At 46.4% G+C, this 18,928-nt stretch overlaps 1 protein-coding gene across 4 annotated transcripts in view; it reads left to right on the top strand.

The window, feature by feature from the left end:
- The window catches only part of LOC114673506 (uncharacterized), a 30,700-nt gene extending 18,765 nt beyond the window's left edge, over positions 1-11,935 (top strand). For 2 of the 4 annotated variants that reach the window (XR_013407778.1, XM_077974068.1), the window contains 3 exons: positions 4,157-4,220; positions 4,304-4,434; positions 5,892-8,599. Coding sequence is in view for 2 of the 4 variants with exons in the window: in XM_077974068.1 (XP_077830194.1) it covers positions 4,157-4,220; positions 4,304-4,434; positions 5,892-6,017 (321 nt within the window). In the remaining 2 variants the exon portion in view is untranslated. Of the gene's footprint in view, positions 1-4,156; positions 4,435-5,260; positions 5,636-5,891; positions 8,600-11,843 lie in introns of those variants that run through there. The other 2 variants (XM_077974069.1, XR_013407776.1) reach the window with 2 other exon arrangements.
- Positions 11,936-18,928: the final 6,993 nt, after the last annotated feature.

Below are 18,928 nucleotides of genomic sequence, written 5' to 3'. Positions count from 1 at the left end.
AGTAAATATTTGACTAGATATTTTGTGATAGACTTGGATTAAATGAAAAGTTAATGGGTTCTGATTTGTGTAAAATTAGCCAATAGCTTTAGACCGCAGTCATGAACTGGGGCTAACCTGCCTCAAAAAAAAAAAAAAAAAAAAAAAAAAAACAAGGAAAAGGCATGGTTTCTCTTTTGATTTAGAAATCTCTGAGTTTTCTGAGAATGTGTATTATTCCTTTAAAAACATCTTCCAATATTAACTTTTATTTAAAAGTTACATAAAATTTTGTTTTTGTTTTTTGAGACAGAGTCTCTGTCAACCAGACTGGAGTGCAGTGGCGTGATCTCAGCTCACTGCAATATCTGCTTCCCAGGTTCAAGTGATTCTCCTGCCTCAGTCTCCCAAGTAGCAGGGATTACAGGTGTTATGCACCACCATGCTGGGCTAATTTTTGTGTTTTTAGTAGAGACAGGGTTTTGCCATGTTGGCCAGGCTGATCTCGAACTCCTGACTTCAGGTGATCTGCCTTGGCCTTCCAAAGTGCTGTGATTACAGGTCTGAGCCACTGAACCTGGCCAAAGGTTGCATAAAATTTTAAGCATATAAAAAATCAGAGGAAAAGTGCATCCATCATTACCAGCTCCTGGCCAACCCTGCTCCACTTGCACTGTGCCCACCCTGCCTCGGTCTGCACTGTTCTTATGAAATTTCAGACAGAAATAATTTCACTTCTTCATTTCCAGCATGGAGACCTTGCCTTTCTTTCTCTCTGTCTTTCATTCTCTTCTTATTCTGTACTAACTTTTATCTAGAGCCTCCATTACAACATTAAATAGAAACAGGAGAGCAGACCTCCTCCTTCTGCTCCTGAGCTACAGGGAAAGCACTCAGATTCTTCTCTGTAACTGTGACTTTTCTGTAGATGCCCCTTGCCAGGCTGAGGAAGTTCTCTTCTATTCCCAGCTTTTTAGGTGCTTTATTCTGAAGGGGTGTTGGATTTTCTCAAATGCTTTTTCTGTGCCTATTGAGATGACCACGTGGTTTTTGTCCTGTACTCTTTGGAAGTGTTGTGTTACATTGATTTTTGTGTATTGAACCGCCCTTGCATTCTTGAGATAAATCCCACTCAGCTGTGTCGTATAATCTTTTTTCGATATTGCTGGATTTGGTTTGCTAGTATTTTTTTTGATGATTTTGCATTGATATTCATTGAGGATATTGGCCTGTAGTTTTCTCTTCCTTTCATTACAAGTCAGTCTGGTTTTGGTGTCAGGATGATACTGACCTCATGGGATGAGTTAGATTGTGTTTCTTCCTCTTCTTTTTTTTTTTCTTTCTCTTTTCTTTCTTTCTTTCTTTCTTTCTTTCTTTCTTTCTTTCTTTCTTTCTTTCTTTCTTTCTTTCTTTCCTTCCTTCTCTCTCTCTCTCTCTCTCTCTCTCTCTTTCTGAAAGAATTTGTGAAGGTTTGGTATTCTTCTTCAAATGTTTGGTAGAATTTACAAGTTAAGCCATGTGGGCCTGGGCTTTTCTTTGCAGAAAAGTTTTAATTACCAATTAAACCTCTATTTGTTGTAAGTCTACTTGATTTTCCATTTATTTTTTAGTCTCTTTTAGTAGTTTCTGTTTTTCTAGGAACTGGCTCATTTTACGGAAGTAATCTAACTTGCTGTCAGAGAGGTCCATCTTCTGTTACTTCTGTTGTCCACAAAGTGAGTGAAAAGATGACCTCGTACTTTCTGAGATGAGCCTCCTCTGTTTTCCATCACTGTGGTCTGGGCTTTCTTTTCCTTTGCTCTTAGTGTCTCTCTCCTGCTTGATTTGCTTACAATCTCAGCACTTTTCCCCGAGAATAGAGCTCCGCTCGGGAAGGAACCTTTCAACTGTTCATGGGGTCCAGGCACCTTGCCCCTCCAGAGTTTACCAAGGGCCAACTGCAGTCTCTTAGTAAAATCAGAATCTGCAGCCCCCATGATGGTTTGTGCTTTTGTTCCATGTGCTGCGCTGCCTTTCAGGCCGTACGCTGGCTGCTGAGGCCTCCTCCACTCTCGAGGCTGCGAGGTGCCCCCTGGTTTTGGACAAGATGCTGATACTAGGAGGACTTTTTAGTTGGTGACTGTCCCCACCTGCTCACATTTTGGGGCCTGTGGAAATAGTTTGTCACTTGGTTTTGTTGTAGATGTTCTCTATGGGTTTTGAAGGCAAATTACTTTTTTTGAATCTTTGCTTCCTTCTGGTAAAATGGGATAGTACAGAAAGTGAGGTGACTGTAGGAAATTCCCTGGCATGTGGAATACACTAATTATGAATGTTATTCTCCAACTTCTCCCTCCATGTGGAAATGCCACAATTCCAAGGCTACACAATTAAACTCTCCACTTAACACTCACACATTAAATTTACAGTAAGCTATTTTTAAATAAAATGAAAAGAAAATATATATAGGTACAACTTAAGTTTAAAATTTAAAAACAACAATAAAATTAGGAAATAAAAAACCTTCACCATCACCTATTAGAGTAGCTCACATGCAGCTGTTTTTCTAGCATCATTTGAAACAACATTGAGTATACCTGTCTGTTTAGCTTACAAGTACAAAACATACAGATCAATTTTTAAAAACTGGAGCTATAAATATTTAACTCTGACAAATTATACATTCATTTTTTAATAATAAATGTAAATCAATTAAATTTTTATTACCTACGCTAGTGATTATTTTTCTCCAGTAAGTCTTGTTTGTATTGACTACCTGACTGGCTATGATAAATTGTTCCAATAGCTTCCTAAGAAACCAAAAATCACTTTTTAATCTTCATTATTATGCTATTGATCAAACCTGATTTTGAGTGTCCTCTAACCTCAAGCTTCAAATGGAAACTGTGACGTTATTACTGCTTCAAAGGTGTCCTTGTGTTGGTTGAGAAAAATCACAAAAAAATAGTAGAACTACTATACTGATAGCCAAACAAATAGGAGCTAAGCCCATGTACAACACAACGGGCAATCTTAATTGAAATAGAGGAAGAAGAATACGCATTTTTTCTTGGTCAGTTTTGTTTATATAATGAAAAAAATGTCATGGTCTCCGTGTAACAATATCTGGCTCTCCCCTAAGAAGTTCAGCTAAGATCCTAGGTAGCATATTCTCTTTAAGAAGGATCACTAAAGGCACTAAACGGAGACCAAAGGAGGCCGTGTACACAGCCCACACCAGTGGCTCTCACCTGGGGCTGACTTCATCCTCCAGGGGACATTGGCAATATCTGGGACACTTTTGATCTTTGTGACCTGGGAGGAGAGAGTGTGTGCTCTGGAAGCCAGCGGGCAGGGGCCAGGGATGCTGCCGAATGTCTCGTGACACACCGGACTGTTCCCCACAACAGAGACCGTCTGGTCTGGAATGTGGGTAGCGTTGAGGTTGGGAAACTTTGTCTTTCAGTGATCTCCTAGGTATGAATGGGCTCGCGGCCCTGAGTCAGATGTTGGGATGGTTTCCTCTCCCATGGCGCACCCACCGCAGAGGCCAAATCACAGCCTCAATCAGAATCAGGCTCGGGATGTCCTAGGTAGCATCGCCAGGGCTTGGAGACACTGATGAGCCTCATCGCTGGAATTTTGTCACGTCCAAGTTGAGAACACACTGAACCAATTTTAAGGAAACCAACTGACATGTTAATATTAGTTCAACTCACTGTTGCCATCCCCACTGGTCCAAAAAAAAAAAAAAAAAAAAGTTTTGCTTGAGGGTCATTGGCAGAACTCTGGAGCACGTTTTGACTCATTATAGGAAGAACTTTCAGGCTGGTCTGAAGGTGGTGAGTTATCTCGATTGTTCACAGTCAGGTACAGATCCAGCTCCTTGTTCTACTCTTTCCCATTCTCACTACAAAGAAAGATGGAGGGATGGAGGGAGGGAGGGAGGGAGGGAGGGAGGAAGGAAGGAAGGAAGGAAGGAAGGAAGGAAGGAAGGAAGGAAGGAAGGAACTTTCTAATAGGCAAAGCAGCTTAAATGGAATGGGCTGCCTGGCAGGTCTTGAGTTCTTTTCCGCAGAGACATTCAGTATCAGGCAGACGGCTGTGCGGGAATGTCTCAGAAGGCGTCTTAACCTAGGAGAGTCAGGTAATAGGATGTTTATGGCTCCTTCCTACCTTGATATTCTTGATTTTACAGTTGAATGCAGATGGCAATCAAGGCTACTTGGGGAAATATACTTCCATGAGGCCTCTAAATAACGGTGAGGATGTGTGGAGGTGGATCCGGTGCCCAAAGCCCTGCCTGGTCCTTCATCTCATTCAGTGGTCTTTATAAAACCATCAGCGTCTCAGTGGTCCCTACAGCCAGCAGTCATGGGAGAGGAGGACCCACACGAAGTGCCACTAGTGATGCTGGAAGTGCCCCCAAGAAGCAGAAAAAGGTCACGACATAACAGGAAAAAGTGGAAATGCTTGGTATGTACCATAGATTGAGGTCTGCAGTGGTGGTTGCCGCTATTTTAGATGAATGATTCATCTTATAAAGAAAGTAAACTTACAGCATCCATAAGTGCAGCACAGTCCTGTAAGTGTATTTTCTGTTTCTTCTGAGTTTCTTTTTTTTTTTTGAGACGGAGTCTTGCTCTGTCACCCAGGCTGGAGTGCAGTGGCCGGATCTCAGCTCACTGCAAGCTCCGCCTCCCGGGTTTACGCCATTCTCCTGCCTCAGCCTCCTGAGTAGCTGGGACTACAGGCGCCCGCCACCTCGCCTGGCTATTTTTTTGTATTTTTTAGTAGAGACGGGGTTTCACCGTGTTAGCCGGGATGGTCTCTCGATCTCCTGACCTCGTGATCCGCCCGTCTCGGCCTCCCAAAGTGCTGGGATTACAGGCTTGAGCCACCGCGCCCGGCCTTTTTTGTATTTTTTAGTAGAGACGGGGTTTCACCGTGTTAGCCAGGATGGTCTCGATCTCCTGACCTCGTGATCCGCCCGTCTCGGCCTCCCAAAGTGCTGGGATTACAGGCTTGAGCCACTGCACCCGGCCTCTTCTGAGTTTCTTAATAACATTTTCTTTTCTCTAGCTTATTTTATCATAACGATACAGTATATAGCACATATAACATATAAAGTACGTGTTAATTGACTTTCCGTCAGCAGGAGGCTACCAGTAGTTAAGTTTTTGGAGAGTCAAAAGTTACCTGGGAATTTCCGACCCCAGGGAGGATCATCCCTGCCCCCAGAGAGCTTCGGGGATTCCTCTGATCTTCTTTGGTTTATCTTGATTTCTCTTTTCTCTTTCAGTCTGGGCACTACAGAGATTTTCAAAAACTGTCTGTGAGAGTAAATAATATGTATGAATTTATTTCAAGATAGGGAAGCTGATATTGAAAACATGCGTTTGTCTGAAAGAGTTGGCAGTGACTGTTCTGGAATCCTGTTTTCCCATTTTCCTCTGCTGGCCGCCACGTTCTGCCTAAGAGGCCTGGGAAGGGTCTGGGAGACAGGGAGGAGCAGGAGGTGGGGCGGGGAGCGAAGAGGGAGAAACAGGTCAGAAACACCATGTTTCCCCCCAGGCCTGTCACATGTGGACGTAGTCACATTTAGACAAGATACCACATATTCTGCTGCTGACAGGGAAAAACAACAACAAATAAACAAAATGGCACATAAATACAACTCATGGCATGTTCTGTCTTATTTCCAAGTACACAGTGTATCGTCTCAAACTGGTGCACTATCTCACAGGGGTCCTAATGTCCCCTCCATATTCCTGTTATGTACTAGATAGAGGGTTACACATGCGTATGCACACATATAATATAAACCTGGGTTTCTATGTGCCTTCCTTTCTTCCTACTTTCCTCTCTGTCTGTCTCTCTCTCATTCTTGCCAATATGGCTGTGTCTAATTTTCACTTTATTGTGAATGGCAGCTGACTCCAAGCCATTTCCTCCAGCTACCTGAAGAAACACCATTCAATGAAGGGAGAAGAAAGCCTGGAAACGTATCCTTTTTAAGTTTATTCTTTCAAACTCAGAGTTTTGAGGGGAAAAGCTGAACTAAAAACACTGGCATTTGCAAACGAAACTTCTTCAGAGTTTCCTCTGCCTGCCAGAGCTGTAAATTATTTAACAAGTGAAATTAAATCTTCACAGAGAAGCCCGGGGCTGTAATCACACAGCCAAGTTTGCTCAGCATGTGAGCCCTGCGGGTGCACATTCCAAGACGCTGACAGCTGCAGACACCCCAGATGACGTGGGTTTGAGGCCTAGCCCCTAGGCGGGTGGGATGAATCCTAGCTGACTGCGGTGACTGGAAATTGGCGGTGCCGCCATTGGCAGGTGGCAGTGTCCCTCCAGCTGGTGAGACAGTCCAGGGCACTGCCCTGCGACTCAGGGGCTCCAGCAAAAGCCTGAGCTCTGGGCTCACTCCCACCTCCCCGGGACATTCCTGGTTTTAACACCACAAGCCCCATCCTTCTGGGAACCCCTCAGTTTGGGGTTAAGGGGAAGGTGGGTCCTTTGTGACTCTGGTGTCAGGTGTCTCTATGCACATGGCAGACAGACTCCTTAGGAGGGGGAGTCCCATCCTGGCCTCCTCCCCACGGGCTCCATCAGAAAGAAGGCCCCACTGGGAAGGAGGCCCCAGGGCCTTGTCTTGGGCCTCTGTACTGGCTGCTTCAGGAGGATGCCTGGTGCTGGCCACGACCTGGGTCTCAGCCCCAGACAGAATCCTGGAGGCAGAAGAATGGGGTGGAGGGTGTGTGTGTGTGTGTGTGTGTGTGTGTGTGTGTGCCCTGTGTGGGTCCCAGGCATGGAGAGTGTGTGTGGGTGTGAGCCCCACTTGGGGTCCCAGGCAGACTCCTTCCTGATAAGACGCCTACAGCCACCCTCGGCCATCTCCACCCTCCATGTCTTTGTCTGTGTGATGAAGAGAATTCGATGACCTTGAGTCCCACAGCGGCTCTGCCATCAGGGATGAAATTGGGTGTGGAAAGTGCTCCTCAAGATGCCTGGCGCTTAGTAGGTGTTCAGTGATCTCTGTCTGAACAATCCTCACAGCATTCACAGGGGAGCCCAGAGAAGGCAGCAGCCCGGGCCCCAGCCACCGACAGCTCTGAAGTTCACCTTTGAGTGGAGACACATTTGCTCTTCCTCACCTTGACACGACATGTTTTGCCTTAAAGGAGAATTGAGAGATAATTCCCTCCTGTTGTCTGAGAGCACCGGCACTTTTCAGATTTGTAACTGAGTCCTGCTTTATTTACTTATTTATTTGAGACGGAGTCTCGCTCTGTTGCCCAGGCTGGAGTGCAGTGGCACGATCTCGGCTCACTGCGACTTCCACCTCCCGGTTCAAGCGATTTTCCTGCCTCAGCCTCCCGAGTGGCTGGGATTACAGATGCCCACTACCACACCCAACTAATCTAATTCTTTGTACTTTTAGTACAGACAGGGTTTCACCATGTTGGCCTGGCTGGTCTCAAACTCCGGACCTCAGGTGATCCACCCACCTCGGCCTCCCAAAGTCTGCTTTTTTTGTTTTATTTTGTTTTAAGTAGCATAGGAGGACCTGATACATCCCTGCAGCTGAAACCCCTCCTAGCTCTAGGTGGACAGGAGATGAGAGGAGAAGAACCACCACAAGAAAAGGTCAGAATTGTCTGAGAGAATGTTTCTCCTTGGGGGAATCCCACAGCAGTGGAATAAGGCAAGGAGACAGATGCCTGCTGCCAGGGGGCCTGGTGTGGGTGCCTTGTTTACTAAGCATTTATTTATCACTGCTAAACACCCCCAGCCCAGTGGCTGATCTGACCTCGTGATCTGAGATAAAGCTAGGGTGGGTAGAAGCAGAAAGTACAACTGCGTAATTTCAGTGCCAATGGATAAAGGAAAACTGCTGTTGGCTAAATGGATCAAGCAGCCCACACTGCAGCCCCAAATACAGCAGGTCGTAGGAAAACAAGCAAGTGATTTCCACTGACATTGATGCTTTCGGGTCTTTTCGAGAATAATTTACTATAATTAGTATAGAAAACCTTTGTTTGATTTTAGAAAAATGTTTCAAACAAACTGATTTTTCACAGTCTACTGTTGACACAGGAGTTAAGAAGAAATTAGGCAGATAGTGAGGGTGTGGAAGTCCTCGGTACTGTTTTCCTTTTAATGAAAATCAGCCCCAAATCATTTTCCTTTCTAACAAAGAGCAGCCTGTGATATCCAGCTGCAGATAGATGAGGGCAGTTGTGCCAATCATGTTCAAGATGGCGGCCCCCTCTTCCCTTCTCCGCCAGCCACGCATACAGTCAGGAGCAGACAAGATGGCCCCGGCTAAGGGGAAAGTTCATTTGCATGATAAGATCGGGGCGGGTTAGGGTTAGGGTTATGTATAGGTCACACCTGATTGCACCAATCTGTGAGCTCTATGTAAATCAGACACCACCTCCTCAAGCCTGACTATAAAATCTGGGGTATCCGCAGGTCTCTTCCTCTCAGAGGTCCCCTCTCTCCGTAGAGAGAGAACTGTTTTCCTTTCTTTTTCTTTTGCCTATTAAACCTCCACTCCTAAACTCCACACGTGTGTCCCACGTCCTAAATAAAAGCCCCAGGTATTGACCCCAGACGATGGAGCTACATCATTGTGACCTTGAATACCACAACATATATTCAAGGTCAAACCTGGAAGGTTAGAATCACAGCTTATATTTGCACAATGCTTAAGTACTTCATGTTTACTTTTTCATTATCAAGTTCTCTCATGCACATCATTTCAAAAGAGCCCTACCAGACAGGACTGATAGTGTCTCTCCCATTTTTATTTGATAGAAGTGAGGCTCAGAGAAGGCAGTTCGTGTGACAAGGGCTGTACAACCAGCAGTGGATGTCGCAAGTCCGGTTTTTCTCTCCCTTCCCCTTGGTCTCTGTTGTGGCTCCAGTCTCTGAGAGGCAGGACTGAGGCTGAAGTCACTTAAGGCCCAGGGCAGAAGCTCAGTGTTTCCTGTCCTCTCCCAGCTTGCAATTATAAATAGACTTTGGTAAAACCACTTAAAATCTTGAGTTTTCCCATATCAATATGCAATTGTGGAAATAATTCATAGGGTTACTGTGAAAAATGTTCAAGGAAATTGATGAGAATTTTTTTTTTTTTTTTTTTGAGATGGAGTCTCACTCTGTTGCCCAGGCTGGAATGCAGTAGCACAGTCTTGACTCACTGCAACCTCCGCCTTCCAGGTTCCAGTGATTCTTCTGCCTCAGCCTCCCAAGTAGCTGGAATTACAGGCATGTGCCACCATGCCCGGTTAATTTTTTATTAGTAGTAGAGATGGGGTTTCACCACGTTGGTCAGGCTGGTCTCAAACTCCTGATCTCAGGTGATTCACCTGCCTTTGCCTCCCAAAGTGCTGGGATTACAGGCGTGAGGCACCACGCCCGGCTGAAACATTAAGTTTTTGTAGTCACATTTACCAATCTTTTTCTTTTTGATTTTTGGATTTTTAGTCATCCTTGTCTTCCCCAGTTCAAAATGATGTACTCTTTTCTTCTAACATTTTTATGGTTTCATGTCAACATTCTGCTTCACCTTGTATTCATTTGGATATATGGGATGATCTGATTGTCCCAAGGTCATTTGTTGAACAACCCAAATCATTTTCATTCATTTGAAATTATGTTTCTGCCATACACTAAATGAACATGTGTATTTTGGGTTTACTTTAAAACTGTATTCCATTCCAGTGACTGTCTGCCTCATCCTACACCCACACCAGACTGTTTTGATTACTGTGATTTTAGTCTATGTTTTAATAACTTGAGTTTGCAGAGCCCTGTCTTCTTAACAGACTACTAGGTGGTAGCTGTCACTGACTCCTGTATTGCTATAAAGGGGTTTGTATCTTTGTAGAGATTTCCTGTCAGAATTATACTAACAGGTGCTTTGGTAGCTAGTTCAGTCACCTGACTTGCTGAGGGCATTCCTAAGGGGATGAATCAGAGAAGAGAGTGGATATAGAATCCATTCAGAATGATTAGTACATCCAGGTCCTTGGTCCTGCAGCCCCCCAGCACTGCTATTTTTAATAATCTTGAGGACAGCACCTTGCAGGGGCGAGAGGCTGGTGGGATTGCAAGCCAGGAGAGGAGACCCGTGTGCACGCCCTCGTGCCACTTTAGACTGCACGGCTCAACCCACAGGATCATCACTAGAGCTCTGTCTGCCTCCGGCCTTCCTTCTCCTTCATTCCCCAGTAAATTGTGCTCAAGTGCCTTCTTAATGTGTCTTGTAATTAGCCGGTGTAAAAGAAAAAGCAAAGCAAATCGCATTATTATTATTACTATTATTATTATTATTATTTTGAGACGGAGTCTCACTCTGTTGCCCAGGCTAGAGTGCAATGGTGCCATCTTGGCTCGTTGCAACTTCTGCCTCCTGGGTTCAAGCGATTATTCTGCCTCAGCCTCCCCGGTAGCTAGGATTACAGGTGTTGCCACAATGCCCGGCTAATTTTTGTATTTTTAGTAGAGATGGGGTTTTGCCATGTTGGCTAGGCTGGTCTCAAACTCCTGACCTGAGACAATCTGCTCACCTCGGCCTCCCAAAGTGCTGGGATTACAGGCGTTAGCCACCGCACTTGGCCTGCAAATCACTTTTTTAATAACCTAAACATCTTGGACAAAGGAATCCTGGGTCTGTGATTGAGTCCTACCTTTCCCAAAATCCAAATTATTCTTACTCTGTATCCCCAAGTAGAGAGCCCAAGGGGGACATCTTGATTGAGCCATGTCTGAAGACCTCTGGTCAATAAATAATGCACACAACTAAAAAGATACCATCAACTCCAACCCTTAACATATGTTTTAAGTCATAATGAAGGTGAACTAAAGCAACGTAGAGTCAAAGATAAAGAATTGTATTGTGGCAATGTTTGAGTGGTATGATCCTTATCTCATAAGGTGGTGCAATTTTTTGTAGAGACGGGGTTTCACCATGTTGGCCAAGCTGGTCTTGAACTCCTGACCTTAGAAAATCGACTCACCTCAGCCTCTCAAAGTACTGGGATTACAGGCGTGAGCGATCACTCCCAGCTGCATTTATATTCATTGAGGTAGTTTTCCTGTGATCACAGTCTTAGCCTGCTTTTGGTATCAGGGTAATACTGACCTCATGCAATGAATTAGGAGGTGTTCCTTAGAAGTGTTCTTCTGTTTTTTGGAAGAGTTTGTGAAGTTTTGGTATTACTTCTATCTGGACCTGGGCTTTGCTTTGTAGGAAAATTTAAAATTACTAATTACGTCTCTTTACTTGTTATAGGTGTATTCAGATTTTCTGTTTCTCTTGACTTAGTTTCAGTAGCTTTCATTATTATAAAAATTTCCATTTCCTCTTAGTTACCTACTTTACTGGCACACAGTTCTCCTCACAATCCCCATCATCCCTTTCTGTTTCTGTTTCTGTTGGTCGGTCAATGGTGTCATCCACTCTTTCTTTTCTTTTCTGAGACGGAGTCTCACTCTGTCGCCCTGGCTGGAGTGCAGTGACACAATCTCAGCTCCCTGCGCTCGGTTCCCAGAGGGAAACTCTGCCTCCCGGGTTCAAGTAATTCTCCTGCCTCAGCCTCTCTAGTAGCTGGGACTACAGGCACCCGCCACCACACATGGCTAATTTGTGTGTGTGTGTGTGTGTTTAGTAGAGGCAGGGTTTCACCATGTTAGCCAGGATGGTCTCGATCTCCTGACCTCAGGATGGTCTTGATCTAACCTCATGATTCGCCCGCCTCAGCCTCCCAAAGTGCTGGGATTACAGGCGTGAGCCGCCACACCCGGCCCATCCACTCTTTCATTCCTGAATTTAGTAATTTGAAAAAGTCTGTGAATTCCTGACTCAGAAGGTCTAAATATGTGGGTCCAAGTCGGAACTGACCCCCACCAATGATATATCAAGTCAGAACTGACTTCCACCAACGATATATCAAGTGGAACTACTGAAATTCTCCAGTTTTACCAGCAAAAATGGCTATTTCATATGGTTCAACATAAAACATTGAATTAGGTTCAACTTAATAAAATAAAAATGAGTTAAAAATTGCTTATTAAACAGTGTTATTTGAAACTGATAAACTCCCTTTCCTGTTCCTCCTTTTCTTGCTCTTCCTGGTTTTCTTGTTTTCTTTCTCTTCTGCAGCCAACGGACTGTCTTGGGCCTCAGTTCTCTGAATTCGTAATGTAAGGGGGCTGGGTCCTGGGACTGTGTTGGGCCTCAGTTCTCTGCATCCGTAATGGAAAGGGGCTGGGTCCTGCTTGAGTGCAGTTTTCTATCATCTCTGCAGACAGAGCAGGATTGCCTTGAAAGGTGTAAAAAGAAAATAAATCTTGGCATCCCAAAAGCGAAAGGGAAAAGTCAAGCTGGGAACTGCTTAGGGCAAAGCTGCATCCCAATCTATTCCTTAAAAAGGAAGCTACTAAGATTAAAAAAAAAAAAAAAGTGACATACCTCCGTCATAAGGAGTTTCCCTGTGGACAAAGGACAGACAGAACTCAAAGCCGCCCTCCGCTCACTGAGATAGATGCATATCTGATCGCCTCCTTTGGAAAGGCTAATCATTGACTCAAAAGAATGCAACCTTTTGTCTCTTACCTGCCTATGACCTGGAAGACCCTGCCTGCTTCGAGTTGTATCGCCTTTCTGGACAAAACCAACATACATCTCACACATGTTGATTCATGTCTTATGTCTCCCTAAAATGTATAAAACCCGGCTGTGCCCCCAACCACCTTGGGAACATGTCAGGACTTCCTGAGACTGAGTCACGGGCACTCATCCTTAACTTTGGCAAAATAAACTTTCTAAATTAACTGAGAGCTGTCTGTCTCAGATATCTGGGGTTCAACAAAGGGCCCACAGTATGCTGGTGTTGGCGAGTCGCGCTCTTTTCTCTCTGTCTCTCTGTCACTCGGATCTGACACTCTCCTTTCTATTGGCATCTCTCTCTTCCAGTCTGAGTCCCTGTCCTCTCATGCCCAGGTACCCCAGGATGGAGGGGCCATGACAGCTGCAGAAGCAGGTGACCTCCGTCCGTGGCTGTCTCCTGGCGGGGGAGATGGAGCTGAGTGTTCCAGTTTCCCATCAAAGGCCTGATACTCTGCAGACTAGACATGGAATCTTTCCCATGGGAGCTCCCAAGCTCCCTTTTGTCCTAATAGAATTGCAGATCTTTAATTTTTGAACCAGAACTTCTTTGGCCTGCCAGACTCTTAAAAGTTCTCTGTTTCTTAAAGGAGGATTTTATCTGTTCAATGTTATCAGACAGCTGGAAGGGAAACTGCAGGCGATCCAGGCATCTGGTGTCAGGCAGAAGTTAGATTTTTGTTTTGTTGACAGGAACCAAGGACAAGAGGGTGTTTTACACCCAGCAAGCCTATTTTTATTAAATAAAGTTCTCCATAAATGACGATGATTTTTTCCAAGTAGACTAAATGACTAAGGAGAGGAATTTCTCTTGGTCAGTTTTTTTTTTTTTTTTTTGTACTTGTAATATTTTGTTGTTATTGTAGATCTCAAGTCCTTGAATAATTTGGAGTTTTTTTCTCTCTTTTTTATTTCAGTAAATTTACTTTCTCATTTTCTAAGTCAAACTTGATACGCATCTTGTATAGTATATTATGCATTATTCATCAAGAGCTGGTTAAAGTAAGGAAATTTAAGTTAGCCACTTTCTCTAGAATTTCTACTTATAGTACAGATTTCCTTGTGGTCTCAATGTTGATGAGGCACATTCATGAATAAGACATGAGTATCAGGAGGGCATTTTGCAGCAGATTCATATTCGTTTTTGCTCCTCTCATTCTCCTTGCACAATAGCTGTGCTTTTCTTGTACAGCACGTGAAGCCCGAGACCTCAGTCAACAGGGAAGCTTTCCCGTGGAAGAGGCGGCATGATAATAAACCTCAAAGGCTGACATCTTAAAGTGGGAGTTCGTTTAAGGTTTTAAGTGGCAAAATGCCAATCATTGCTCTTCTGAATTTTCTCAAGGCCTTATTTGCTTGACAAGTGTTAAAATCAGGTTTGCTAAGAGTGTGCAGTTTACACTGAGCCCCTGGGAAGTGCATGAGTGTTTTACGACGTTTGAGTCCCAGGGCCTTGGAGTGGGCAGAGCACAGGGTAAAGCCTGGGTTTGTCGTGTGACCCAGCACCTCCAGTCTCTGACCTACAGGATTCTCTTCTGCACATCACTCTACCTTCCTGGGCTTCTACTTGCTTTAAAATGGGAATGAACATACGGCTCCTCCCTCAAGGGTAGCGCCTTTCTTGCTTATAGGGCCTGGGATCACCCTGCAGTGCTTTGCATGCTTGCACGCTCTGGAGCGCTGGACAAGCTCGCCAGGGCTCTAGATAGAGACTGTGGGTCCTTTGGGGAGCTGTTGTCATTGTTAATTTTGAGTTCTACCTTGAATCAGTCTTGCATTTCAAAGCTTTTAGAGAACCCTCTTTTGACTTATTTGATAGGCATGAGGTTTTGGCTTTGCCCAGAGAAGATCTGTGTGGAAGCTTTAGCATAGCAGTGGCATTCGGGCTTGGTCTTGTCTCCCGCTAAGCTATACACCAGCCTTCTCTTGCAACCTCCACTCTCAAGCAAACAGAAAAACAACCATTAAAATGCAGGGAGCTCGATGGACCAGCAGGTCACTTAGGTAGGAACAATGGCAGAGCTAGGGAAAAGGGAACGGGCGTTGGTTCCGTGAGGTGAAAACAGAGAGCTGGCTGTGAAATTCTGGAGAATCACCTAGAGTTGTCGGTGAGTTGACATCGTTAGTGTGAAAGTCAGTGCTCTGCATGGAGACGGAATGGCGACCCCTCAGCCACCTGCGCAGGAGTCCCTTTATGGCACCTGCACACAACTGGAATTCAGTCTCTTTCTAGACATCTCCAACCAGATGATGCAGAGAATGAGGACTATTCGGCTAACAGGTCCGAAGATGGTTCCATGACTCCGTTTGGGAAGAGGTAACCATTGTGTCTCTCTGTGTAAGTGACGCTTCCCCCACGGTGGTCGCCGGTTGCTCCAGATCCAGTTAGAACTCGAGACTATGAGCCCAACCCCTTCCTTTTATAGATGGGGAAACTGAGTGACCCAAGGTCACAAGGCTAGATCACAGGACGAGCCTCACCTGGCCATGTCAAGGAGAACATGTTTCCTTCGCAATAGCATTCCAGCCAGGACATTTTTGTTTGCTTCTTCTTCTTCTTCTTCTTCTTCTTCTTATTATTATTATTATTATTATTATTATTATTATTATTGAGATGGAGCCGCTCTCTGTTGCCCAGGCTGGAGTGCAATGGCCCAATCTTGGCTCACTACAACCTCCACCTTCCGAGTTCAAGCAATTCTCCTGCCTCAGCCTCCAGGGTAGTTAGGATTACAGGCGCCTGCCACCACGCCTGGCTAATTTTTGTATTTTTAATAGAGACAAGGTTTCACCATGTTGGCCAGGCTGGTCTCGAATTCCTGGCCTCACGTGATCTGCCTGCCTTGGCCTCCCAAAGTGCTGAGATTACAGGCGAGAGCCACCACGCCTGGGCTTTTTGCTTGTGTTTTGTTAGTTGAAAAAATATTTCCATCATCTTGTGCTGGGAAGGCGTGCGGAGGCTGAGACCACCGAGGGGCACCCTTGAAGTACCACAGATGGCCCGAGTATCAGCGTGACTTTTGTTTGGCTGAATGGAGCCCAGGAGCTGAGCTCAGAGGTGAATGGTTCACAAGGAGGGAGAGAGGTCAGTGCTTCACACTGTGGGGACGAGCACACAGTGTGGGGACGAGCAAAAGGAGAGGACACAACTGCCCAGGAGAAATCAGGTTACCTTCTGCTGCGTGAAGAGCGCGTGAGTTCCCTGCCCCTTAACTCTTCCGTACAAATTTCTCAGTCCTAAGTGTGATACTGAATCTGCTTCTGGGGGCCGGGCCGGGGCCAGGGCTGGGTGTGGCCTCCAGGTGTGGAGGAAGGAGAACGAAGGCAGGCTCTGTCTAGTGCCTGGGGGGCAAACCGAAGGCCCCTGGGGACGCGGCACGTAAGGGCCAAGAGGGGAAAGAAGCCAGCGCTGCAGTTCTTAGTGTCAGATGGGAGGGGTCCCACCGTGGCAAGGACCCCACCCTGCCTTTGGAGAGAAGCGAGCATCTCTGCAGCTCGCGGACGCTGTGCTGACGGGGAGGCGGTTACCCAGAGGCCGCCTTGCCCCAGGCCAAATGGCCTGTAATGGCAGCAAGATGCAGGAACTGGGCGGTCTCGGGGTGAGGGGGCACGCGCCCAATTTTACACCCGCGATGTGAGCCAGTGAAGTAGGGTCTCGGGTGCCTACGCCGGTTATCAATGTCCGTTATCAGATGACGGGGCTCCCAGCACGAAGCCAAGAGAACCCAGTGTGTCCTCCAAGGTGCGCGGATGAGACAGCATCGCCTGGGAGGCCGCGCTGACCAGTCCCAGAGGCGGCCCCGGGAAGGACCGGACTCAGCGCAACCCTGTGGGGGAAGTTCCCACACATCAGGGCCCAGTGCAGGGCTCGGCTCTTAGATGGTGCTTGAGAAATATGGATTGAATGGACGAAGGAATGAATGGACGAGGCCAGGCTTGGTGGCTCACGCCTGTAATCCCAGCACTTTGTGAGGCCAAGGCGGGTGGATCATGTGAGGTCAGGAGTTTGAGACCAGCCTGTCTAACATGGTGAAACCCCATCTCTACTAAAAATACAAAAATTAGCCAGGCGTGGTGGCGCATGCCTGTAATCCCAGCTACTCAGGAGGCTGAGAGGGGAGAATTGCTTGAACCCGGAAGACAGAGGTTGCAGTGAGCTGAGATCATGCTACTGCACTCCAACCTGAGAGACAGAGCGAGACAGTCTCAAAAAAACAAAAACAAAAACAAACAAAAAACAAGAATGAATGTAGGAAATGTTGCTTTCATTGGTCTTTTGGCTTGATACATAGTATTCTACATTCTACTTGCATAAACCAGGTAATGCAAGACGCTGAAATCTGAATACTCACAGTACTTAAAACCCAAAACTAACAAAGATTAGAAAAAAAGAACAAGGCCCTCTTTCTCCTGCCTGGCCCGGCCCCGGGCTCCGTGTGGTCACCTCTCCTCACCATCACCCTTGCTTTACAAACCCGCTTCTGCTATGCTTTCCTGTGCTGCTGGCTTTATCCAAGCCTCCCAGGGCAGTCACCACCCTGCTTGGGCCCCTGATGCCGCACCTGTCAGGATCGTCACGAGATCCATGGAGCCTGAAGCTGGGTGCTCAGTACCGCTCCTGGCTGCAGGCAGGAGCTGACCAAAGGGTCTGTGTGCTCCCCGTGAGCCCTGACGACCCGGCAGGAAAGACCCATCCCTCTCCCACCCATGGGTGGAACGAGGAAGGCTTTGTATGTGATAAGGAAAACAAAACAACACAAAAAATGCCCATGAACAGTCCCAGACTCTTCCTGTTGGCAAAATCCTGCCAGTAAGATTATTTTCACTAATTCAGTTGTTAAATTCATAACCTGATCAGGCCTTTTAAGAATTAAGCAAGGAGGCCTGGCTCGGTGGCTCACACCTGTAATCCCAGCACTTTGGGAGGCTGAGGCAAGTGGATCATGAGGTCATGAGTTCGAGACCAGCCTGGCCAACATGGTGAAACCCTGTCTCTACTAAAAAATACAAAAATAAGCCGGGCGTGGTGGCGCATGCCTGTAATCCCAGCTACTTGGGAGGCTGAGGCAGGAAAATCGCTGGAATTCAGGAGGTGGAGGTTGCAGGGAGCCGAGATCGCGCCAAAGACCAGGATGCTATCTCAAAAAAAAAAAAAAAAAAATTGGCCGGGCGCGGTGGCTCACGCCTGTAATCCCAGCACTTTGGGAGGCCGAGGTGGGCGGATCACGAGGTCAGGAGATCGAGACCATCCTGGCTAACACGGTGAAACCCCGTCTCTACTAAAAATACAAAAAACTAGCCGGGCGTGGTGGCAGCGCCTGTAGTCCCAGCTACTCGGGAGGCTGAGGCAGGAGAATGGCGTGAACCCGGGAGGCGGAGCTTGCAGTGAGCTGAGATCGCGCCACTGCACTCCAGCCTGGGCGACAGAGCGAGACTCCGTCTCAAAAAAAAAAAAAAATTAAGCAAGGTCCCACCCAAGACATAGAACCTACCTCCTCCCCTCCTCCGGCCTCCTTGCCCAAGCTCGGTGTGATTACAAACCAGGGCTTCTCCTTCGCAGGGTTTCATCTCCAGCTCCGAAGCTCTGGCTGGAGTGTGAGACAGGTCTCTTCTTCAAGGAACCGGAAACATGGACACGACGCGGGCATTTCTGGTTTGGGCAGCACGTGAGCAGACTCGCGTCTTCCCCTCAATGGCGTTCAAAACCCTGATTGGGTTGAAGCAAGGCCACCGAAACTCAGCCACAACTAAAACTCCACAGCTGAACTTTCTGGCGTTTGTCGGTATCCTTGCTGTGTTTGCAAGGGTCATTGTTTAGATTCTCTCTCTGCTAAACCTGGGGATGGTCTGCATTCTACTTGCATAAACCAGGTCATGCAAGGAGCCCAAATTTGAATACTTATAGTACTTAAAACCTGAAACTAACAAAGGTTAGAAAAACAGAAGGAGGCCCTCTTTCTCCTGCCTGGCCCAGCCCCGGGCTCCATGTCGTCACCTCGCCTCAACATCACCCTTGCTTTACAAACCCATTTAGACCATTTAGCAGGTTTATTGAAGGGAAAACAACTTCAGTCTGTTTTTGCTTTAAGCAGAGGTCTGTTTGGGTGCTCTTGCCTGGGTTCTTACGAAGTGGACACTCGAGAAAGGGCCCGTTCTCTTTACTCCCCCACCCCCCACCAGAACCCTGCTCCGATTTTGCAGTAGCCGATGAAGGCCGGAGCTTCGGCCCCTTTCTCAGTTGTTTTTGGTACTGAGGCATAAACAGAACGACATTCAAAAACCGAGGTG

The sequence above is a fragment of the Macaca mulatta genome, chromosome 17 (genome assembly GCF_049350105.2).
Source record: "Macaca mulatta isolate MMU2019108-1 chromosome 17, T2T-MMU8v2.0, whole genome shotgun sequence".
Classification (NCBI taxonomy): domain Eukaryota; kingdom Metazoa; phylum Chordata; class Mammalia; order Primates; family Cercopithecidae; genus Macaca; species Macaca mulatta.
This window is presented reverse-complemented; position numbering and strand designations above follow the sequence as displayed.